Source organism: Halichondria panicea, chromosome 14 (genome assembly GCF_963675165.1).
Source record: "Halichondria panicea chromosome 14, odHalPani1.1, whole genome shotgun sequence".
Taxonomy (NCBI): Eukaryota; Metazoa; Porifera; class Demospongiae; order Suberitida; family Halichondriidae; genus Halichondria; species Halichondria panicea.
In genome coordinates this window covers 6,085,608-6,110,459 of record NC_087390.1, presented here as the reverse complement: position 1 = coordinate 6,110,459, position 24,852 = coordinate 6,085,608, and the positions used below count along the sequence as shown (strand labels likewise).

General features: G+C 41.8%; 4 protein-coding genes and 1 long non-coding RNA gene across 16 annotated transcripts; 1 reads left to right on the top strand and 4 right to left on the bottom strand.

Annotated features, from left to right (window-relative positions):
* Positions 1-214: 214 nt before the first annotated feature.
* On the bottom strand, positions 215-5,675 carry LOC135347888 (T-complex protein 1 subunit beta-like). Its single transcript, XM_064546003.1, has 13 exons — positions 5,514-5,675; positions 5,230-5,295; positions 4,989-5,103; positions 4,755-4,831; positions 4,245-4,382; positions 3,260-3,437; positions 2,724-2,890; positions 2,554-2,615; positions 2,273-2,468; positions 1,656-1,812; positions 1,178-1,381; positions 630-771; positions 215-364 (listed from the first exon to the last, which is right to left on the bottom strand). Exons 1-13 carry the CDS (start codon positions 5,583-5,585, stop codon positions 337-339), a joined length of 1,602 nt encoding a protein of 533 aa, XP_064402073.1. The 5' UTR covers positions 5,586-5,675; the 3' UTR covers positions 215-336.
* Positions 5,676-8,154: 2,479 nt separating this feature from the next.
* LOC135347952 (uncharacterized) lies at positions 8,155-11,170 on the bottom strand. Its single transcript, XM_064546099.1, has 3 exons — positions 10,408-11,170; positions 8,699-9,001; positions 8,155-8,528 (listed from the first exon to the last, which is right to left on the bottom strand). Exons 1-3 carry the CDS (start codon positions 10,976-10,978, stop codon positions 8,467-8,469), a joined length of 936 nt encoding a protein of 311 aa, XP_064402169.1. The 5' UTR covers positions 10,979-11,170; the 3' UTR covers positions 8,155-8,466.
* Positions 11,171-11,504: 334 nt separating this feature from the next.
* LOC135347926 (T-complex protein 1 subunit beta-like) lies at positions 11,505-21,136 on the bottom strand. 8 transcript variants are annotated; one of them, XM_064546055.1, is made up of 11 exons: positions 20,233-21,130; positions 20,128-20,169; positions 20,006-20,062; positions 19,166-19,917; positions 18,840-18,905; positions 18,573-18,698; positions 18,175-18,244; positions 17,974-18,050; positions 17,462-17,599; positions 15,754-15,897; positions 15,372-15,483 (listed from the first exon to the last, which is right to left on the bottom strand). In XM_064546055.1, exons 4-10 carry the CDS (start codon positions 19,235-19,237, stop codon positions 15,871-15,873), a joined length of 576 nt encoding a protein of 191 aa, XP_064402125.1. In that variant the 5' UTR covers positions 19,238-19,917; positions 20,006-20,062; positions 20,128-20,169; positions 20,233-21,130; the 3' UTR covers positions 15,372-15,483; positions 15,754-15,870. The 8 variants fall into 8 exon arrangements, with proteins under 8 accessions (XP_064402129.1, XP_064402127.1, XP_064402128.1 ...); XM_064546061.1 differs by having other exon boundaries at positions 18,654-18,698; XM_064546059.1 differs by lacking the exons at positions 19,166-19,917; positions 20,006-20,062; positions 20,128-20,169; positions 20,233-21,130 and adding exons at positions 11,505-11,690; positions 15,026-15,210 and having other exon boundaries at positions 17,974-18,072; positions 18,595-18,698; positions 18,840-18,857.
* On the top strand, positions 11,679-14,366 carry LOC135348013 (uncharacterized). Its single transcript, XR_010398613.1, has 3 exons — positions 11,679-12,284; positions 12,400-12,504; positions 12,773-14,366. It is a non-coding gene; the product is annotated as an uncharacterized LOC135348013 (long non-coding RNA).
* Positions 21,137-21,288: 152 nt separating the features above from the next.
* LOC135347963 (T-complex protein 1 subunit beta-like) lies at positions 21,289-24,388 on the bottom strand. Of its 5 annotated transcripts, none has more exons than XR_010398565.1 (9): positions 24,186-24,388; positions 23,949-24,126; positions 23,530-23,696; positions 23,366-23,427; positions 23,076-23,271; positions 22,519-22,638; positions 21,977-22,448; positions 21,674-21,749; positions 21,289-21,622 (listed from the first exon to the last, which is right to left on the bottom strand). XR_010398565.1 is itself a non-coding variant. In XM_064546121.1 (7 exons), the coding sequence occupies exons 2-7, from the start codon at positions 24,118-24,120 to the stop codon at positions 22,431-22,433; spliced, it is 735 nt and encodes a 244-aa protein (XP_064402191.1). In that variant the 5' UTR covers positions 24,121-24,126; positions 24,186-24,388; the 3' UTR covers positions 21,765-22,430. The 5 variants fall into 5 exon arrangements, 1 of the variants encoding a protein (XP_064402191.1); XR_010398567.1 differs by having other exon boundaries at positions 21,289-21,616; XR_010398566.1 differs by having other exon boundaries at positions 22,004-22,448.
* Positions 24,389-24,852: the final 464 nt, after the last annotated feature.

Below are 24,852 nucleotides of genomic sequence, written 5' to 3'. Positions count from 1 at the left end.
CGAAAAAAATTTTATAATAGGATAATTATAGGAGTTATAAAAGAGGGCGTCCTAACCGAGGCTGGTTCTATAATTAAATTATGACTGCATGTTTAAAGTCGGGTACACTAAATGGCATGGGAGGAGCTGATCTTGAGGGATCGCAATCGAATAATTATGTGGGAAAAACCTTCATCCACATGCAATCTTGTATATATTATATCACCACGACACGTACAACTTATAATAAAATTATTATTTCATACTATACGATATCCACAAGATAATAATATAACGCTCCATATACATACATACGAGATATGGTAACTATGGTAACACAAGTCTAGTGTGTTCAGTTTAGTGTCCGTGATCTTGTGACCTTTGCCTGAGAAGGAGGGAATAAAGAGAGTATAAAGATTTACACATACACATTTGAAACACAATTATAACAAAATGGGACAAATTCATGTACTGTACAGACACCCCGGCCCAGCCTGAAGAAAGGACAGGTCACAAAATACAACCCCTCAACAAATTAAGGCCACCATCAGTATTTATATAATGGTCAAAAGTTTGTTCCCCAACATTTGTTCTAAAGTGGTTTTACTCTACGTACGACAAGATTATAATTACTATACACAGATAATCACCTAGGAGCAGACTTGAGTATATCATCCACCCTCAGGATCATCTCTGCCGCCTCCGCTGCCGATAGCAGCACTTGCCGCTTCACCTGGAAGCTCTCAGTGATGCCCAACTCCACCATGTCCCCGACACACCCCTCAGTCATGTCTGTACGTGGGCGGGTGAGTCAGAGGTACACAATGGCATCGATCTCATAAACTCTTTAAACTAATCATTTTCCTTTCTATGTCATGTTCGCTGCCAAATTGTGTGGTGCAAAAGACAGACCTGATTAAAAAAAACACCCACTTAAGAGCTGATAAAATTTTTTCTTCACACAATTTGGGTCGAAATATTGTACAGTACTTGACATAAGTTATGGGCTCTAAAACTTAGCTACGAAAAAAAGAAAAAAGTAAAAACACACTTCACAGCGCCCACTGAGTCCCATGGTAACCCGCCCCCTCCACACACACACACGCCCACTCACTGAGTCCCATGGTAACCTGCCCCCCCACACGCCCACTCACTGAGTCCCATGGTAACCCGCCCTTCCACACCCACACCCACTCACTGAGTCCCATGGTAACCTGTCCCTTGGAGTGGAGTGCCCTCAGTTCAGAGATGAGCTGAGAGCTATCGTAACCTGCATTGTCAGCAATAATAGTGGGCAGCTGTCTCAGTGCTTTAGCGAATGCCTCCATTGCCATGGACTCCTTGCCAGGAGTGAGAGAGGCTAGCTCCTGCACTGCATTGGCCATCAGCATCTCAGACGAACCTGTACAGGGAGGGAGAGGCAAGAAAGAAAGAGAAGATAAATCATACGTAGACTAGTAATTTTGTGGTAGCTACTAGTACATGTACATGTAGAAAACATTTTCAAACTCAAATGTACAGTACTCAAACTATAAGCAAAAAACAATAACTTCTGATTTTGCAGAATGCAATACACACAGAAAGTTCCATCCCACACATAAATTTCCATCACTTTACGGCATCTCATAGAATCAGTCAGTTATAGTGGACTGATTGTATATAATATAATCATGTACCTCCTCCGAACACTATCCTGGTCTCCTTGACGGTCTGCTGTAGTACACAGAGAGCATCGTGGAGAGAGCGCTCTGACTCATCCAGGATCTGCTGAGTAGCTCCACGAATCACGATGGAGCAAGCCTCACCGAGGGCCACACCAGAGAAGCGAATCAGCTGTGTGTGTGGTGTGGGCGTGTGTGTGAGGTGTGTGCGCGTGTGGGTGTGTGCGCATCTATAACAAATTCTAGATTTAATTGGCATCAGATAATAAAATTTTGCTCATTGACTGCGCTCAAACAAGAGGTGTCAGATAAAGAAATTCATCACATGCCAAAACACACAATCTTAATAAGTGCACGTGAGGGTGTGCGTAGACTTCGACAGTTTCTAGGTAGCTCTACACAGTGGCTACAAAATAACTATTAAACATAGTAGAGTGCAGCATAGTACAGTGCAGGGATGTGTCCCTACACTGGTCGGTGGTGGTGGTTGGGTCTAGACACCACCTCCTAGGCCTTGTTCACTACTTAAAAGAGGCAAATATTATTAATTTGTGCGAAAACCACCGTTTTCCAGATAAACAAATTCTTTACCCCACAAAAATTACTATATGGTATCACATGACATATCTCACCATGTCCTCTCCGATCATAATCTCTTCAATAACGTCGCATGTTCCGATCTTGACCTTCTCGGGGTCACCAAAGGTCGATACAATCTCTCCGCCCAATACCAGCGCCAATCGCTCTATGCCCTCAAAGTCAGCGTGCTCTATTGCCATGACTCCCACATCGGAAAACAGCTGCTCGGGATAGTTGTAAATGAGCTGCCTGTGTGTGTGTGTGTGTGGGAAGGTATACATAAATATAGAGCTAAGAAATTCCGTCTTTTTTTTATAACGAGCATTTTCCTTGCCTGTTAATGAAGCAGTTGATGTTGTGCTTGAGAATGAGATCAACCTTATCCTTCATTTTCTCCTGGGGAGGCAATAAACAACAACAGAATGAGCCAACAAAACTACAACGTGTACACACACGAGTAAAAGTAAAATCAAAAATTAAAAACTACCAATTTTTTTCTCTCACTTTTTCGGCCATTTCCAGTTCAGCTACTTTGGCAGTGGAGTCCACACGTACTTTGGACCCAAACACCTTGATCTTGTCAGTATCCATGGCAGTGTTGGCGATGAGGATGCGAGCTTTCTCCAGTCTCTTAGGCTGGTTCACACCAATCTTCTTCTCTAGTAGAAATCCTGTGTGTGTGTGGGTGGTGGGCGGTAATACTACATGTACACGCACACAAATACGATACGACAATATATAACACAATCAATAAAATATTATGTACATGCGTGCAACCAAAATAATGTCTAAAACTCAATATAACAACGTGATTACAGAGGTAAACTACAAAATTCTGTTAATTAGATAGCAAGGTGTCATACAAGTAGAGGGGGGAAATGAGAAAAGTAACCAGAAAATGTTGCTAAAAAAAGGTCAACTGTTATTTCAATACCCAGCTATGGACACTCAGTCATAATTGAAAGGGGGGGGGGGAAATTGGAGCTAGGGGGGATATCTCCCTTTCCCCCTGTATGGACACCCTGGATAGTCACACCAACCTTCCTCTAGGTACGAGTCGCTCATCTCTCCGCCTAGTTTCTTGATTATCTGGATGGCCTCTAAATTGCCGGAACCTTTCAAGCGTAACACGGCCTGTACAGCGAGTTTGGCAAAATGGTTCTTGTGCTGAGTCAGCAGTTTAGAGCTCAGCGTAGTTCGAGCGATATTCATCAGATCCTACAAAATGTGCAGAGAAATGTAATTATAGCATCACATGACATCACATGCAGTTATAGTGTAATTCTAGCATCATGATAATAGTACATGCGGTTATACACTTCGTACTAGCGATAGGTAAAGCAGTGCATGATGCCACAACCTATTCTGTCCCTACCCAGAGATATTGTTACCAGAGGAGGTTGGAAGGAAGTTGAGATCACGTGCAAAAATATCAATTAAAGCTCTAAATGTGCTGAGTCAGCACTATTTTTGTGTCTAGTCAGCAGTTTAGTTATACATAAGATATCAAGAGCTAGAGATGAGGAGTAGAAGATCCAGAGGAGCACCTACACGCCACACTCCTGTTTAATCCAGGAAGATAAGTCTCATCTCCGTAGATCTAGTACTTTGGCTAAGAGAAACCTTAGTAGAGATTTTAAATCAAAAGCAGGTGCAGTGATCATGTAGTACACCTTGGAGTGAGGAAGAAGTCAGACTACCCATTTTCTTGATGTCCAGTAGCTATCTATGAAACTGCTGACTAGACACAAAAAATAGCACTGACTCAGCACATTTTGAGCTATTTTTGCACGTGATCTCAACTTCCTTCCAACCTCCTCTGTTTGTTACAGTGGATTGCAACAGAATATTGCCAACAGCAAAACCACAATTACATGGCCAAATATGTGCATTAATTTTAACCTACATGTAAAGCATGTAAAGAAGCGGATTAAGATGGAGGATTTGAAAATAGCTACCACTTCATAATTCAGGCAAATATCACTAGGAAAGAGAAATGTACTTTATCAGTTTTCATGATCTGACCTCCTCAAACTTGGTAGTGTCGGCACTGTTGTCCCTGGCAACCTTGGTGAGTGCCTCTCGTGCACAATCTACCGCTCTTCTCCACCCACTCACAATCGTTTGAGGGTGGATCTTCCGTGAGATCAGACTCTCCGCTTCCTGTGACGAGTATGTGTGCGTGTGTGTGGGGGTCATATTTCACACGATTACGGATAACTTAAGAAAATGGGTGCCCAATATTGTAAACGTTCTGTAGCTCTAGACAAGGTGATCACATGACATGCTCAGAGCAAAGTTTCGGGAGGGACAAAATTAACAAAAGTACCCAATACAGCCTTGCGTATTATTCGGAAAATGAACAATTTGGTAAGCTACTTTCGAGAGGTTAATTTCACTAATAAAAAAGCAATCAATATCAAAACTAAGAGATGCATTCTGTAGCTCTAGACAAGGCCTATCACATGATATGCTCAGATCATCAACACATCTTAACAGAGGAGAGACGAGTGCACCCCATACACACACACTCACCCTGAGCAGCTCGCAGGCTAGCACGGTGACACTGGTAGTACCATCTCCAACCTCATCATCCTGAACCTTGGAGATTTCTGTGTGTGTGTGTGTGTGTGTGGGTGTGCGTGTGTTTGGATGTGTGTATGTGAGATGTGGAGTGTGTGCATGTGGGGTGTGTGTACATACACTACTATGACATTTAAAGGTTCTACTAAATTAAAAAGTCTTCCCAAATGTCCCCCACTTACTGACCTACTAGAACCTTTGCTGCAGGATTGTCCACACCAATGCTCTTGAGGATGGTGGCTCCGTCGTTGGTTACCTGGATACCGTTGTCATGGGGACCATTGCAGACAAGCACTTTGTCCTGTGCAGGAGTTATTATAGTGAAGCCATCTTCAAAATTAGGTTTTTAGTGTATGAAAACGATTTCAAGAATGTTATTATCTGGCAATTGGACTTTGAACTTCCCCCCCCCCACACACACACATACCATTCCCTTTGGTCCGAGGGTGGACTTGATGAGGTCGCCGATGGCAATAGCACCCACAAACGAGGACTGCAGGGGACGAGGAAAACACAAAAAGTTAATTGTTTGCAAACTAAAGTACGATCTACTACAGTACACGAGGCTACTGGCTAGATCACTTCACAAGCTTTTAACATGCACATTCTCCAATCCCTAGTCAGTGACTTGCTAGCTAGTACAGTGTAATGTTCATCAATAAAAAAAATTATGTGCATGTGACCACCCCCCTTACCCCTACCCTATCATACCAGCCTTGCTGTCTCTGCTCGCTCTTCCTCTGCTCCTCTCTGGAATATATTTACCGGCTGGAGAGACGCCATAGCTCAATAGACTTGCCTGTATAGAACTGGACACTTTGTGATACTTTGTTAGAAGCTCGACCACGTGGAGAAAGTCACCTTTAGACTCTAAATTATACTGTACAAGCGCAGAGGTCTTGAAATCACGCCGCTTTGCAATCACCACAATAATAATAATTATTTACACTTTCTATATACTGCCAAGACTAAAAGGATAAGTCCTAAAACAATGTTTGGAAGCTAGAACAAAAAAGATACAAGCTGTGACAAATGGTGCCTGAATAAAAATCAGTTGCACGAACAAAAGTCCATAAAACGATCCCTCGCAAACTGCATCTGGATTCTGCTCTGCATACCCATCAAAGTTGTATACATACGTAGCCAATACAAAGGAATATACAAGCTCAATAATGTATAAAATTGCCCCAATAATCTGAAAAAAAAGTCCTAATGCCATGCACAGCATTGGTAATCGTAGCTTCTCCACTACTTGGTTGTTATGAATCCAGCCATGTTCAATGATGAGCGTTGTGCTCGTGTACGATAGTCCGAGGAGTAAGAGCAGCAAAGAGGAGTAACGTAGAATACTCCAGGATAGATGGGTATGTTACAAGACACAGCACCATTCAAGTGTTCATTACCTAAAAACACAAATTATAGCTGCAAAAGACGTACAGGTACATTACTATTATAGCTGCAATATCTATATAATATTATACTCACCAAATCCTATTGCAGTGAATCCAAATATTATCAGGAATAAGCAAGCGAAAAAAATCCCTACAAACAACAGAGGAGTTGACAAGTTTAGTGCAACGAGAGAGACTTTTAATCACTGCAATGTGTTGTACATAGTATTGACTAGTATAGCAATAACATGGCATTGTATGACAAACCTTCAATGAAGTGCTCCCAAAGAGACTGTTGTATTCGCTGATCTTCAGTTGGTGGGCAGACCCAACACTAGCCCTCGCCGCAGGCCTTGGAGGAAGTGCTGGGCGTTAAAATTTTAATCGGCCTGGAATCGAGGCTAACATGTACATACAGTGCAACAAACAAAGAGAGTAGATTTTTTTTTATATTATTATTTTTCACATTTTGTGGCATATCTTCTGAAGTAAAGGTGATATGATCTATTTGAGTGCAGGTACTGAAAGTTCAACTATTGGCGCTTCCATTGGACCACCACCTGTTACATCATATGACATCATCACTATGAAATGGCTGTCTAAAGATGTGTACCTCCGAAAATATGTTAGGAATAGAAGTAGCTTATTTGTTTGAGTTAAGATCTGAAATTTGTTGTGTATGTACCTGAGTATATTGCTCATCTTTTGAGCTTCAACGGAAGTCTGGGCTACTAGTAAGTTCTGAGAAATACTGCATTTTGTTGTTTTTTGGTGGCAAATATGTTAGGAATACAACTTTCGATTTTATGCTAGTTAAGGTCTGATTTTTGAGAAGGATGTACTACAATAGTGTAAAATTCATTTGCACTAACTTACAGGAGCTAGACAAGTCTCTTCTTTGCTAGAGCGGCCCTTCTTATCAAAAATGGTGATTTTGCTCCGTTTTGCTGGCGTATGCAATGATATTCATTGATTTGTGACATCACAAATCATCTTGTTGTTATTTGCTACATCCAAAGGTCATGTGATGTCTACCTGCAAATACACAGTTGGTGTTGGTCATTCTGTGTCACAGGGGCGTGGCAATTGAGCCTTACACGTAGGCAAATCGCCCCAAAAGTCATAAAAAGCACTGTTTTTGACAAGATGGGCCGCTCTAGCAAAGAAGAGGCTAGCCTAACTCCTGTAAGTTAGTACAGATGAAAAGTACACTATTGTAGTACATGCTGCTCAAAAATCAGACCTTAACTAATATAAAATCGAAAGTTGTATTCCTATCATATTTGCCACCAAAAAACAACAAAATGCAGTATTTCTCAGAACTTACTAGTAGCCCAGACTTCTGTTGAAGCTCAAAAGATGAGCAATATACTCAGGTACATACACAACAAATTTCAGATCTTAACTCAACAAAATAAGCTACTTCTATTCCTAACATATTTTCGGAAGTACACATCTTCAGACAGCCATTTTATACTGATGATGTCATGTGATGTAACAGGTGGTGGTCCAATGGAAGCGCCAATAGTTGAACTTTAAGTACCTGCACTCAAATAGATCATATCACTTTTACTTTAAAAGATATGCCACAAAATGTAAAAATGTGTACCAAAAAAAAAAAATCTACTCTCTTTAGTTGCTGCACTGTAGCTCAATTTAATTAGTCTCGCGGACTAATTGAAATAAGGATAATATATCGGCTGGTGCACAAGACTACTCAATATTATGCTAGGCTCGACACGTGGATTCTCCTTTAGACTCTAGTGAGAGGCCTTGAAATCACACCGCTTAATCACTACTAAGAGGCTCTATGAATCGATAACAAAGGAAGGCCTGGGAACGAGGCTACTAATCATCAGTCTAATGTTACTGTTCCTGGGAATCTAGGGGGAGGGGGAAGGGGGAGGCCAGTTAATTAACAGTAAGCCAAATTAACTTTTGCTGTTTTGCACAATGCAATGTTTGAAGTTTAAAATAATTATTATGTCATAAATTTGTGAAGTACATGTACAAGACAAAAATTAGCTAAATACAGTGCTCTATAAACATGGTATATACATGTATACACTAGCTTTGTATGTGTGTACACCAAGAGTAGATAAGAGTACTACTCTTGTGTACACTAGCTTGTGTACACTAGACTCTTTCACAGGCCTTCAATAAAGGAAGTGCAGCTGGGATCGAGGCTAAGGTATATACCGTGAACATGTGTAAGACAAAAACATGTGTAAGACAAAAAACATGTGTAAGACAAAAACAGAAATGTTTGAATGTTAGATGGTCACATGATTGGAAGATGATTTGCGCTTCTTCCTGGACATGCCTGTACCTGTGCCTGCATGTGCAAGGAATATTGAGAATTACTTGGTATAATTATACGGTACTATAATATTGGGGCCCACTACACTTGAGCAGAAGTAACCCTTCAAGCTTTTAATTTAGCATGTTTGATCACTAACGTTCAATCCATGCAGCCTTTAGAGAAACAGGGTAACAATACCGTACCTTGGTATTTGCGTTCAATTGTATCAGCTAGAACGTCTTGCTGGACAGTTTCACTTCTGAGGCCCTTGCAAATGTCACTCCATGTACGAGAAGATGAAGATCGCAACCAGTGGGCCAGCATTTCACGCATGCAAGCTTTGTCGGTGTTTTTACCCTTGTTAGAATTGATACCCTCAAGAGTGGAAACTTTAATCTTCAAAGCGAGGCCCAACTCAAGCCAATCCAAAGTGGCATCGATCAGTGCAGACAAAACTTCATGCAGATCGTCAATGGTCAATTGTTTGTTCCATTGATCATCCTCACCTGCATACAACATTAAAGTGATACAGCAGTTTTAAGCACCTTTGCAACACATGAACGCAAGCATGAAACCACAGTGTACTATTGTAGTAAATTGTGGTTACTCAAATGTGATGCATGCATGGGACTGTGTACAGTACCTGTCAGTATCTTTCTAACTGTCAGTATCTTTCTAACTGTCAGTACCTGTCAATATCTTTCTAACTGTCGGGCCTATCGATCCAGTGATGTAGGAACAATGCAGGGGCTGCAGGGCCCTCCTTTATATAACACTGCATGCATGCTTGCTGTTGTTTTAGTCCATTTCTGCCCAAGCTTTCAATTGTACGCAAATACACATGCCTAGAACCATTCCCAGAGCATTCTTTTTGGGGGTCCACTTAATATGTGCGCACACGCGTATCAACTTCTCCTCTAAGCTTTTTTTTACTATCCATGCTCTAAGTGATTAGCCCTCTTCCTACACCACTGCTATCAACATGTGTTCACATTTCAAAGTGCTAGGAGTAGGATTTACTGCAACCCTATATAGCTGCTAGATTTATAGTACACAGTCAACACTAGGCCAATTTTTGATTCGATACAGTGGTTTTCCATACTTTTGCAGGCTATACTCCAAGAGCACTGCAACCACAATGTAGTGATTACTTGTCTGTGTTTTAGTCCACCCACACATCACAAAAATCAATGATGAGTAAAATACTGGCTATTGCAGACTTTCACACAACTCAAGGGGTTACTACTCTACTTTCACAGCACTCCTTCTATATAATGCTTGAGGTCAACAAGCTGCTTTCGGAAATATCCAATTTTGAGCCTAGTAAATACAGGCCCTCCGCTCCCTATAGCTATACATACAAGTTTTAGCTCATATCATTTTGCCACAATGAACCAAGCAACAAGTTAGCTGAGCTACCATCAGAGCTACCATCACTTCAGTCAGACAAAATATGAGACACCTGGAACTTTTAGCGGCTATTATAATTATTTGGCGAGTGAGCTATTACAATTTGGCGATTTTTAATTTGACGTCTTAGGCTACTACAGCAATTAGGTCCACTAATTTGGCAGTTTTGAAATTGCCAAATTAAAACCAGTTACAGTTTACATTTTGCAGGCCATAGCAAGTAATTTTGTTGGCTTGTTACTAACAATCATAACAGAAGCCAACCAAAACACTATATTTACTACATTGTGGTTGCAGTGCTCTTGCAGTATAGCCTGCAAAGGTAAGGAAAACCACTGTACTGCAAGTAAAGAAACCACTCAAGTATAGTCCCATGTTTACATTGTGGGTTTACATTGTGGTTTACCCATTTGTGTGTGCCGTGTTGCAAAGGTGCTTAAAACTGCTGTAATAACAATAAACCAAGGGTCAGGGAAGTACACGTATTACTGCATGTAAGTACCTGCTTGACTTGAGGGAACTTGGCTTACTTTGAAGGCAGAAACCTGGTCTTCGTAATAGTCTTCGTACGAAAACCCTTGGTTTCGTTCGGTTTCGATCTGCACTTTGTTTGGCTCATCAGCATGATCCAGGCTGGTGACCTGGTGTCTGTAACTCCAATAGGGCGGCAGCAGTGAGGGAATCCATAAATCCTTTGGTTCGGTTTCAATCTCCTTTGGCTCGTCAGCACTATCCAGGGTGTCGCTGAACGGGTATCTGTAATACCAAGGGTGGTTGATCCCTTGGTAATCCTTTGGTTCGGTTTCGATTTGCACTTGGTTTGGCTCATCAGCACCATCCAGGGTGACCTGGTTTGAGTAAACAGGGGGTTCCACTCCAAGGTCTTGTGTCCAGCCTTGACTCGTGCTTGAGTTTTCTGTGCTAGCTGTTCTACTCTGTTGTCTCCGCACCAGCTTCAACAGGTGCAACTTGGAGTCCCTAGCCCTACGTATAGCGCTAGAGATGTATACATCACGGTCGATGGCCCTAGCCCTAGCCCTGTGCATGTATTCATCATAGTCGATGTCGTTCATTTTTGAAGGTCGACTTTATATGGACAATCAATTAAGTACTCGATCTCTTGTTGTAATATAATTTTCAGTATAACTGGACACTTACACCATGTACCATAGATTAACTGTCCTACTGTTCTATCTATAATATGGTTCTACAGTGTACTTTACAAAAGCGCAAGCCTGAAGCAAGTTCTTGCGCAATGTCTAAAGCCGGAAGTATAGCTGTCACGTGATTAAAATCTTCTGTAGAATTATACGTGTCAGTCAGTCATATACATACCGTATTCACCCGAATTACCGGGACACTCTATTCTAAGGGACACTTCGGACTTACCTAATTTTTTTCATTCTATATTAAGGAACAACAGGAAATGTAAGCAGAGTTAGCCTCGGCCTGGAATCGAGGCCGTGTACATACCTTAATGGGGAAATATTCGTTCTAATTACTACAGGACACCCTAATACAAGGGACACTGCAAGCCGTAATTATTTTTTTGTGTCCCGGTAATTCGGGTGAATACGGTACATACATAACAATGACAAATTCTTCAAAAATCAATTTTTGCCATGATTGAAACACAACAGGATAAAATATTTATGTATGTATGGTATGTTGCTATGTTGCTAACAGCATTAAATTTTTACTGATTGTCCTCTTCATCTATTGGTGGTTGCCCTGGTAACGGCTGTCCAATATTACTGTTCCCCAGTACCTCCAATAGTGGGCAACCTGTGCAGGGAAGATAGAGTGGGCGGTGAATTAGAGACATCTCTATACACAATATTTGGCTGACACAACCTGCATGCATTAATGTTATACCGTCTATTACCGATTATACCCCCCAGACTCATTAATGCGTCATGTCGGTATGATGCCATAGACGCATTTTTGTCAACCGCAGTAATCCGGCTTCTCTCAGCTCTAAAGAAACCAGGGAGCGGCTGCTGCTATTTTAACGCTACTACTACGTCCAGGTACTGTTCAGGCAAGTATATATGCAGTCAAAACTTCCTACTGTGCAGAAAATATTTTGGCAATACACGCTTGAATATGTAGCTAGTTTACAAATTAAATATTAATTATTGGCATGAACAAACACTATCAAAAAATTATATAGAGCTACTAGCATGGCTAAGAGGCCACACTAGATCAGTGAGGAGGTGCTGCATGAAATTGTAGGCTACCCACTAGCTCTGGGACCTGCACAGATTGACATAGAAGACCCAGTAGCCAGAGTACAGCAAGGTAACAGAGATGTGCCAGTCATGGAGGGCAGTGATGATGAGTTTTCTGATTGAGAACAGTTTGGAGAGGAGCTTGAAGGTAAATGCAACAAATAAAATGGCTTCACTCAATGTATAGAATAAAAACAAGAACATCAAATACCCGGTACAGTACAACAATAATTACAACAATAAAATAATTATCAAAAATGTAGATCTGGATCGGACATCGACACTGCATGAGCTGACCACTGTTGTGAAAGTCCTACCACCAACGCCAACCTTCCTGTACATGGCATTGTCTGTGCGCGTGTATGTGTGTAAGTGGATTTGTGTGTGTGTGTGTGTGTGTTTGCATGCGCGTGTGTGTGTGGATTTATGTGTGTGTGAGTGTGCATGTGTGTGTGTGTGTGTGTTTGCGTACGTATGTGTCAGTGTGTGTGTGTGTGTGTGTGTTTGCGTGTGTGTGTGTGGATTTGTGTGTGTGGGTGTGCATGTGTGTGGGTGTGGGTGTGTGTGTGTGTACGGGAGTGTTTGTGTATGCTTGTATGTGTGCGTGTGTCTAACCATGTATTCTACTCTTGACAGAGGCGACTCCAAGGTACTCCAAAAGGGACCCAGTGGCAGTGATCAATTGACAGCGAAGTATTCATGGCAGTAGCCACAGACATCAGACACTTTTTATATCTATTGTTAGTTACGCAAAGAATTATAATCGTTACTGATGGTCCAAAAAATGTTTTTCAAGGCTCGAAGAACGAAAGGCGAGGCTATTATTTTACTATTCAAGGGCTATATATAATTACATAATAGGTTATTGCAGTCAACAAACGTAATACGTATCCTGGCTCACCTCGCTGCTACTGCCACTGTTCCTCTGTTCACTGTACATACGCGGCCCCACCTCTGATTATTGGATCCAGCCACACCTACATGTAGTGTACATATGTACACAAAGAAGGCTAATCAATGCTGCTTAGCACTACCAATTCTAGATACAACTACTATCTACCATGTACAGTCAGTACCAGACCATAGAGCTTCTAGCGATTCTACAAACGCATGCAACAAGTACGAACAAGTACTATAGCAACTACAACCGGTTGTATTTTTAACATTAATTTTATGCGCCTGATTTTAAATAAATTGAAGTCTATAATAGGTGATGCAGGCCCTAAAGTAGACTCTAAACATTCAGTAGAGTCAACATACAGCTTAGGAAGCTTGTACTCACCTTTTTACCACTGCCACTGTTTCTCTTTACACATAGCTGCCTCTGGTTATAAGCCACACCCAGTACCTTGTGTAGCTGCACAGAAAAAGGCTAAGCAACGCTTCTCAGCACTACAAACTCTACAGCTACGTCCTATATACTTAGTACAATAAGTATTAGGCTGTATGAAGCTTCTAGCGAATCGAAAAAGCCATGTAACAAAGTAGTACTATACGCAACTACTACTTACCGCTTGACAGAAGCAGATCACAGCCAAACCTTCGAGATAGTAAGCGATTCGGGCATCATCTTGTAGATCTTTGACTGGTCTTTCTTCCTAGTCTAACTTGCACAATCAAAAGTCGAAGCGCTTTCAAGTTACGAACAGTTTTCTAAGAACTGATTAATTTGTGCATTTTTTAAAAATCAATATGGCTGCGGGGGTGTTCCCGCAACGTGACGTCATGGCGTATATTCGGCTATTTAAGGCACCACCAGAGGAGGTACGACACTCGGTTAAGCTCACATGGCTGCTATTTCTTGATTGAAGGCAAGAAAGACAAAGAAGTCGTTAAAAATTCATTCCATTCAGCTGGTGGCAAGTAAGCGCCATAAAGAGACAAGTTTAGAGCATACAACTCGTTGCTGGCTAGTAGCTAGAGTTTTACAAATAGAGATTAGATTTGTTGTAAGAACCAAGGCTCAGATGTTGGTAGTGATCCTATCCTGAATGCAGGCACAGAATACTTATTAAAACAGAATTACAATAATATCTCAAAATCTAAGTGGTGGCTAAAATTGGTTGAAAAGCTATTTCACATCAGCATAAACCAACAATCAACCAGCCTGATCTTAGAAACGTTAAGTGGATTTCTTGAAAGATACACGCCAAACCAAATCCACTATCAAAGTACATACTCTTGAATGCACAAGTTAATGAGATTTATAATCCTTTTGGCTAGTCATGTGACCGTGTGTCGTACTTCCTCTGAGGCGCCACATAAAAATAATTACGCTGGTAAAGGTGGCCATAGTAGAGGTTGGAAAAGCTGTTTTTTTACCTCCAATTAGAAGGCAGCCCTCTAAAGACACGTACGCCATCCAGCCTCAAAACTAATTTTCTACCTCTGAATACAGCCACCTATATATACCAGCGTAAATATTTGTATGTGGCACCTTAAATAGAGCTTATACGCTATGCACAACATACCGTATAGCGGGAAATTTTCGCTATATATTTGGTTCCAGAGCCCTCAGTAGAAATTTTCGTGGGTTCTAATATTCGCGTTTCAATGCCAGGAAACCACATCCACCAACAGCTTTGCATGTGAAAACTAATTATCGTGTTACTGCTCTGCCCTCGAGAAACGCGAAATTTTGCACCCCACAAAAAATGTTCCGCTATACGGTACACGTAACAGTGGAACCCACTTTTTTATAACGGACTTCTTTGGGGAACAAAGTTTTGGCCAATAATTATATAAAGAACAAATTGTTTATTTGGGACATGACCTTAATTTTTTATCTTCATCCATAATTATGTTTGGCCACTAAAAGGGATTCCAATTCCACTGTAAACATTATACCCCTCCCCACACACACACACACTCCACTCCACACACACTCACCCCTTCGCAGTGTATCCAAAGACGTCATCTCAGTTACACAGGTCCAGTTGACATTGAGCATGGTCAGAGAGGGCAGCTGTAGTCTGGTCATCCCACTATCACACACCGTTGTACGACTGAGGTTGAGCTTACTGAGCATGCCCAGTGCGTCCAGGCACCCGTCCAGGATAAACTGACTGGTCACCCTGGAAACAAAAATACAAAGAATCTGATACAATCTATATATAGGGCTGCACATGCAACGGGCATAAATACTAACACATTTTACTGTCCCTCTAGTCTACACACATACACACATACACACACTACCGCCCACCTCACCCCTCACACATTCACACCCACTTACTTAGTGTCTGAGAGGCTGAGTACGTCCAATCGAGTGAGAGACGAAAGGCACATGACTCCAGCATCAGTCACCAGCGTGTTGTCCAGACTCAGCTCATGAAGTCCAGTCAATGCTAGAGGGAGAGAAACGTACAATGTGTATGATACATGTAATTTAAAAGGACGATTTGGGCCTCTAAAAATCGCTGATTTAACTAAGTACATTATACAGCATTATCTATCAAATGGATTTTTCAGCTTTGAAATCGGACGTTATGTTCTTGGAACAATTTTTGTTAGAGAGTTGCTAACCCTCAAAAACAGCGAAAATTAGGCACCTCGAAAATTTCGCGCTACATGTATAATTATGGTATAAGGGATTAAGTTCAGCCACTATAACGTACCCATTAGACACGGCATTCCTTCATCCGTCAGTTTAGTTCTACTCAGAGTCAGTACTTGCAGCGAGGTCATGTGACTAACATGTGATATCCCCAGGTCCGTGACATGACAGTAATCCATCAGATTGAGGTAAGCCAGTAGAAACCCTGCAATGGGGACACACAGTCAAACATGCTCCAGCACGAACACAATAAGGAAGAAATACAATTATGAGAGCACCGGCCGCAGGTGCTGATGCCTCGGTGGAGGTGCCAAAGCTACACAACATAAAGCTACTAAGCTACACACATTGATTATAATTATCATGATGAGCATTTTACTGCATGCAAAATCCAGAATCACAGGGAAACTCAAATAGTGGGTAATGATCGACCATGATTGTGTTGTTAAAAACAATCGATGCCAAAATTTTAAAATTAATGGCTGCAAGTCAGCAGAGCCTTGCAGTTCTCTTCTCACTCTTGCAGCTACCAATAACTAGCGTTTTAGTGCAGAGCTAACTACTAAGTAGAGTAGCAACACTTGGTAAACAAGTTTGGCTACGTGCTCTTCTGAAAGGCTGCAATGGCATTCCAAGTAAGCAAAACTAGGCATAACTCGAGAACGAAGCATTATTTTGCAAATCCACGAATTAAAATCCAAGAAAACATGACTAGAAGCCTATAGAAACTCTTACTTGCACTTGATTCATCCTTGAGCAGCTGTAGCAGTCTACACACACACACACACACACTACCGTATACCTCACTTGCGCATGCGCACAGAGGCATAATTACAGATCGCGGTCAGCCTGTGAATATCAGAACGGATTTTGTAGCAGCAGGAGAGCTAGGTTGAGCCAGAAAGAGCTAAAATGAATAGCTAGATCTTTGATGGATGTTGGTATACATCATGGAAGAGACTGTCATCGGTGAGGTACAGAATTCTAAAAGAGGAGCATATCCAATTACTTTGTAAAGAGAAAATTTGCTAGACCTAGGCTAACACATACTAGGCGTTTTGTTTTTGCAGTAGAGATCTTACTTGGGTTCTTAGAAGAGAGAGCTTACTACCAGGCCTATAGCTAACTAGCTAGCTGTAGCTTTTCACTTTTATTGACCTAGTACCTATACTTGCACCATCAGCTCAATTAGCACTCGCCTGCAGACCCACTTAGCGGTCATGCTTTGCAAACTTGCACGAGATGCGATTCCCGAGATAAGACGCTCTGTCATGTGCTTCTGGTACTAACCACCTCTTAGAGTTTGCAGTGCACTTGCAACAGAGAATTGCCAAACAAATCACAATTAGATTGCCCCAGAACCTAAACAGGCAACTTGATTATGTACTTGACATGCAGGAGTATGATGTATTCAAAATTTTGGGAAATTACTAACCGATTTGTAAAGAAATGAAGAAAAGTCCCCCAAGAGGGAATCAAACCCACGCCTAATCTATAACCTAATCTACGAAGCCACCACCCTAACCACTAAGCCACACCTATTATTCCCTACCCAGAGATATTGTTACAGTGTATTGTACTTGCAACAGAATATTGCCAACAGCAAAACCACAATTACATGGGCAAATATGCATGTATATATTAACCTTCATGTAAAGCATGTAAAGAAGCAGAGTAAGATGGAGGATTTGAAAATAGCTACCACTTCATAATTCAGGCAAATATCACTAGGAAAGAGAAATGTACTTTATCAGTTTTCATGATCTGACCTCCTCAAACTTGGTAGTGTCGGCACTGTTGTCCCTGGCAACCTTGGTGAGTGCCTCTCGTGCACATTCCACCGCTCTCCTCCACCCACTCACAATCGTCTGAGGGTGGATCTTTCGTGAGATCAGACTCTCCCCCTCCTGTGACGAGTGTGAAAAGTGTGTGTGTGGGTGGGGGTCACATTTCACACGATTACGGATAACTTAAGAAATGGGTGCCCAATATTGTAAACGTTCTGTAGCTCTAGACGAGGTGATCACATGATATGTTCAGGGCAAAGTTTTAGGAGGGGGTAAAACTGACAAAAGTACCAATAAAGTGTATTTTCTGAAACCGAATAATTTTGGTAAGCTACTTTGTGAGGCCATAACTTCAATCAATACCAAAACTGAGATATCCATTCTGTAGCTCTAGACAAGGCCTATCAAATAATATGCTCAGATCAAAGTTTTAGTGTAAAATTAACCCATCTTAACAGAGGAGAGACGAGTGCGCTCCATACACACACACTTACCCTGAGCAGCTCGCAGGCTAGCATGGTGACACTGGTAGTACCATCTCCAACCTCGTCATCCTGAACCTTGGAGATTTCTGTGTGTGTGTGTGTCTGTGTCTGTGCATGTGAGGTGTGTGCACGTACATTACCTACGAAAAATTTAGAAGTTCGATTGTATGAATTAATAAGTCTTCCTAAATTTCCCCCCACTTGACTGACCTACTAGAACCTTTGCTGCAGGATTGTCCACACCAATACTCTTGAGGATAGTGGCTCCGTCGTTGGTTACCTGGATACCGTTGTCATGGATAGATGTGTGTGTGTGTGTGTGGGGGGGGGGTGTGTGTGTGTGGTGTGTGGGTTGAATTACTGTAACATGAAGCCAATCATTACAGAGCTACCATGCACATGTATGGAGGTGACCTCATTATGAACTCTAAACCCATATATGTAAAATGTAATTATTACATGTACTAGAATATTTTACGGGTGAAAAACTTTGCGAAGGAGCCAAACCAGCTGGCGTATGCATGACCTGTATCACTAGTAGCAGCTGCAACAACATCACTACATGTATTGTACTATATACGGACAGACAGACAATATGATTATCACACCATTATTATTATAATCGTATACTTTGCTGCAGGATTGTCCACACCAATGCTCTTGAGGATGGTGGCTCCGTCGTTGGTTACCTGGATACCATTGTCATGGGGACCATTGCAGATAAGCACTTTGTCCTGTGCAAGAGTTATTAAAGTGAAGCCATCTTCAATATTTTCAATTGTTAGGTTTTTAGTGTATGAAAACGATTTCAAGAATGGTATTATTATCTGGCAATTGGACTTTGCGCCCCTCACACCACACACACACACACATACCATTCCCTTTGGTCCGAGGGTGGACTTGATGAGGTCGCCGATGGCAATAGCACCCACAAACGAGGACTGCAGGGGACGAGGAAAACACAAGAAGTTAATTGTTTGCAAACTATTATTAAAACGTGTGATAATCCAACGTATATTAAACTACGATGATCTGCTACAGTACACGAGGCTACTGGCTAGATAACATATCCACAAGCTTTTAATATTCATTCTCCAATCCCCAGTCAGTGACTTGCTAGCTAGTAGAGTATAGTGTAATGTTCATCAAGATAATGTACATGTGACCACTCCCCTTACCCGTACCCTGTACCCTATCGTACCAGCCTTGCTGTCTCTGCTCGCTCTTCCTCTGCTCCTCTCTGGAATATATTTACCGGCTGGAGAGACGCCATAGCTCAATAGACTAGACTGTACTGTATAGCTGTGATAGTGAATCTCGCGACCACGTGGAGAAGGTCTCCTTTAGACTCTAAATTAGAGGTAATAAAAGAGGAAACAAAAGAACGAGCTCGGAGGCTTTGAAATCACGCCGCTTTGAATCTAGCCTCGAGACCAGGCCGTATTTTAATCGGCCTGGATTCGAGGCTACTTTGAATCGCACAATGTTTACCACACAAATATCACTTTCTATATACTGCCAAAACTACCAGAACAATGCTTCGAATAATAAAAATGATACAAGCTACGAAAAATGGTATCTGAATGAGAAGTAACTCCACATACAAAAGTCCATAAAACGATCCCTCGCAAACTGCATCTGGATTTTGCTCTGCATACCCATCAAAGTTGTATACATACGTAGCCAATACAAAGGAATATACAAGCTCAATAATATATAAAATTGCTCCAAACATCTGGGAAACGAATCCTAATGCCATGCAAAACACTGGTACTCGTAGCTTCTCTTCTTGGTTGTCTTCAATCCAGCCAAGCTCAATGATGAGTGTTGTGCTCGTGTACGATAGTCCGAGTGTAAGAGCAGCAAAGAGGAGTAACATCCCAAATATGATGGAGAATACTCCAGGATAGACGGGTGTGTTGCAAGACACAAAACCATTCAAGTGTTCAATTCCTGAAAACACAAAATCAATCAATCTGTTATAGCTGTAACAGACGTACTATAATTATGTTGCAATAATAATTATTATCACATTGCTCACCAAATCCTATTGCAGTGATTCCAAATACTATCAGGAATAAGCAAGCGAAAAAAATTCCTACAAACAGAGGAATTGACAAGTCAATCGAATTCAGTTATAAACGTCATATAGACTAGACTTACCAAACAAAAGTACTTTAGTGCAACGAGAGAGACTTTTAATCACTGCAATGTGTTGTACATAGTATATTGACTAGTATAGCAATAACATGGCATTGTATGACAAACCTTCAATGAAGTGCTCCCAAAGAGACTGTTGTCTTTGCTGATCTTCAGTTGGCACAGTCTGGGCAGGCCCTGCAACATTAGCCCTCTCCGCAGGCCTTGGAGGAAGTGCTGGGCATGGGGACGAGGCTAGCTCTACACAATCACTCCAGTTAACTTTGTTAGCTGTTCTCTCTTCCACAACAGGTTCCATTGGATCAGGATAGACTTCCAAATCTGTTACTACTAAGTCTCTTACTGCGGTCGAATCAAGTTCCACTATCCTTGAATCAAGGCGTGCTGATGTAGTATTTGGTATAATCAAGTAAGAGCTCAGTCTTCTGTCCATTGAATTGGCTAGTGTTTCTTTCTTTTGTTTCATCGCATCAGCTAAGTATTTCATCGAAGGAATCGTCACCAAAATGTCGGCAAATTCATCGTACACGGATGGACAATTCTTGATCAGATTGTGAATAGCTTCCAGCATAACATTGGCCCTTTGTTCAATGCTTAAAAGTGAAGCATTATCTAGTACTTTACTTTTCACTTCAGGGGGAAAAAGATGTTTTGAGAAGGCTGGAAGGCACACATCCATCAAACCAGACTTGATCCCATTTGTGAGTTTGTGGTATAGTTCAGTAAAAGCTCTAAACTCAATACTATCCTCACTTGCAGTAGACACAGCAGCAGCCATATTGTTTTTCTGACTTGATACACATCCCTTTGCATGCGTGGGGGGTGCCAGATATAAGATTCATTGATTGCATCTCCATGCTCATGATTAATAAATGAATTCTTGTTACACTAGCCATAACCCAAATGCGCATGCGGATAATTATTTTATACTACATTCCCATGCTCAAAGTACAGTACTGGCTAGCCTCGATCCCAGGCCGAGTTTTCGCTTTTATAACGGTTAGGCAAACAACTATACTAACCGTTATAAAAGCGAAAACTCGGCCTGGGATCGAGGCTAGGCTTAGCCTCGATCCCAGGCCGAGTTTTTGCTTTTATAACGGTTAGGCGAACAACTGGGCCTGGTACTAGTTGTCTGCGCATGCGTCAAATTTTCATTGTATATTTGTGGTCGGCAAAAATATTTAATAAATCAATAATAGAAATTTGTACACAGAAAATGCACAGAGTGAGTACACAAAAGATGCACATAGGGAGCTGCTTCACAAAGGCCTGGGGAGTTGCCAGTTGTGCTGCAGCACAATTACAGTGACCCAGGGCAACTTCAGGATGATTGAATGCCTTCAAATTACGTTTCAAAAAGATTTAGCAGGCTGCTGGACTTCTCTGATTCTAGGCCCCAACTCGTAACTCATTGCTTGAGAAAACGTAGATTCTCTTGATGTCTCTGAGCTACCCAGCAACGCTCGAATGAGCAGGTCATACTCCAGTCCTGTGTCTGTAAGTATAGGACAATGTTAAAAGAAACCAAAGACGGTTAAACCCTTACCTCAAACTGTCCAGTCTCGTCCGTTAGTATAGCCAAGAGGAGCACTGTTGGGATAGCTGGATATTAGCCATTGCTCCTGTACAGAGAAGTAGACATTTTAAATACGTGTAGATCTATACGTATTAAATTTCTCGGTTATAGTGTCATTGTCGACGAGCTGATGATGGCAGCACCAAGTTCTCTACCTCACACTCTTCACTTGATCCACCATATTAATGATGAAACTATAGTCTACCTACATTCTTGCCAAACATGAACAAGACTTGATAGCATAGCCATAGGGCCCACACAAAAATATCTGACCTTAACAAGCTTGACAAAGCTTTATACCTCTTCCCTTGTTGTTCAGTCTTCAGAATAAGCTTCAGAGAAGAGAGAAGCTTCAGCTAAGAGCCATTCCAATCGATTCCAATAATGATAAAACGGGAACTGACTTCTAGTACACGATAGTACACGAATATAAATGTCACGAAAGTGAACGAGAATATCCATTCGTCAGAATCTGACGAACGACTGACGCATGCGCAGACAACTAGTACCAGGCCCAGTTGTTCGCCTAACCGTTATAAAAGCGAAAACTCGGCCTGGGATCGAGGCTATTTATTCCTAGGCATGAGTGACCGGGGGTCACTGGTGACTAGGTAGGAGTGACCGGGAGTCATTATTTGGGGGAGTCACTCGCGCCTAGCGCCTATGACACCGAGACTAAGAACTTCTGTAGCAGCGAATGGGGAACTGCTGGTGCCTTCACAGCCGGTCACTCAGGAGCCGTCCCCTACAGGAGGTGCAAGAACCAGTATACCCCTATTATAGAGTTACAGATTGTGCAGAGACTGGGAACTCACCTGTAGTACACACAGAGCATCGTGGAGGGAGCGCTCTGACTCATCCAGGATCTGCTGAGTAGCTCCACGAATCACGATGGAGCAAGCCTCACCGAGGGCCACACCAGAGAAGCGAATCAGCTGTGTGTGTGGTGTGAGGTGTGTGCGCGTGTGGGTGTGTGCGCATCTATAACAAATTCTAGATTTAATTGGCATCAGATAATAAAATTTTGCTCATTGACTGCGCTCAAACAAGAGGTGTCAGATAAAGAAATTCATCACATGCCAAAACACACAATCTTAATAAGTGCACGTGAGGGTGTGCGTAGACTTCGACAGTTTCTAGGTAGCTCTACACAGTGGCTACAAAATAACTATTAAACATAGTACAGTGCAGCATAGTGTCCCTACACTGGTCGGTGGTGGTGGTTGGATCTAGACACCACCTCCTAGGCCTTGTTCACTACTTAAAAGAGGCAAATATTATTAATTTGTGCAAAAACCACCGTTTTCCAGATAAACAAATTCTTTACCCCACAAAAATTACCCGCTATATGGTATCACATGACATATCTCACCATGTCCTCTCCGATCATAATCTCTTCAATAACGTCGCATGTTCCGATCTTGACCTTCTCGGGGTCACCAAAGGTCGATACAATCTCTCCGCCCAATACCAGCGCCAATCGCTCTATGCCCTCAAAGTCAGCGTGCTCTATTGCCATGACTCCCACATCGGAAAACAGCTGCTCGGGATAGTTGTAGATGAGCTGCCTGTGTGTGTGTTGTGTGTGTGTGTGTGGGAAGGTATACATAAATATAGAGCTAAGAAATTCCGTCTTTTTTTTATAACGAGCATTTTCCTTGCCTGTTAATGAAGCAGTTGATGTTGTGCTTGAGAATGAGATCAACCTTATCCTTCATTTTCTCCTGGGGAGGCAATAAACAACAACAGAATGAGCCAACAAAACTACAACGCGTACACACACGAGTAAAAGTGAAAGAAATTAAAACTACCAATTTTTTTCTCACTTTTTCGGCCATTTCCAGCTCAGCTACTTTGGCAGTGGAGTCCACACGTACTTTGGACCCAAACACCTTGATCTTGTCAGTATCCATGGCAGTGTTGGCGATGAGGATGCGAGCTTTCTCCAGTCTCTTAGGCTGGTTCACACCAATCTTCTTCTCTAGTAGAAATCCTGTGTGTGTGTGTGTGTGTGTGTGTGTGTGTGTGTGTGTGTGTGAGTGTGGTGTGGGGAGGTGTAATACTACATGTACACACACACACAAATACGATATTGTGTAACCAAAATATAATGTCTAAAGCAGCCTTTATTCAGATATATAATCTAATGAAGTGATTTACAGAGGTACCATGAAATTTAAATGCAGCGTGCTGTATCGATCACAATACAACTACAAGATTCTTTTAATTAGATAGCCACACCCACCTTCCTCTAGGTATGAGTCGCTCATTTCTCCACCTAGTTTCTTGATTATCTGAATGGCCTCTAAATTGCCGGAACCTTTCAAGCGTAACACGGCCTGTACAGCGAGTTTGGCAAAATGGTTCTTGTGCTGAGTCAGCAGTTTAGAGCTCAGCGTAGTTCGAGCGATATTCATCAGATCCTACAATAATGTGTAAAGAAATGTTATTATAGCATCACATGCACTTATACTGATCGTACTTATTAGGACCAAGTTGAATAATTTTGGCCACTTCTAAACATATTAAATTTCTCGGTTATAGTGTCATTGTCGACGAGCTGATGATGGCAGCACCAAGTTCTCTACCTCACACTCTTCACTTGATCCACCATATTAATGATGAAACTATAGTCTACCTACATTCTTGCCAAACATGAACAAGACTTGATAGCAGGCTTAGCCTCGATCCCAGGCCCAGTTGTTCGCCTAACCGTTATAAAAGCGAAAACTCGGCCTGGGATCGAGGCTAGGCTAGGCTAGGCTAAGTACAATGTACTGGCTTGAAATGCACGAAGCAGCCAGCTGACTAGACTCGCTGGCCACTCCCATCATCACTATCTTGAGGATTGGGACTGGTCAACTGCCAATCTGCGAGTTGTTCTTGTGGAATTTTAATTAGTTGTATGACATCATTTTGTGGTTTGTGCGGTTGACTAAAGTTGCGTAACTATCAGGTGAATGTGGGTTATGTCCCGTGGTTTATCTAATACAACATAAGACCCAGCCCAACTACAACGAATTACGTGGGTGAAATATGTCAGATGACAGTGCTTCTGCACTGTGATTGGTCATTACCGATTTCGGTAATGAGAACAACTCGCAGATTGGCAGTTGACCAGTCCCAATCCTCAAGATAGTGATGATGGG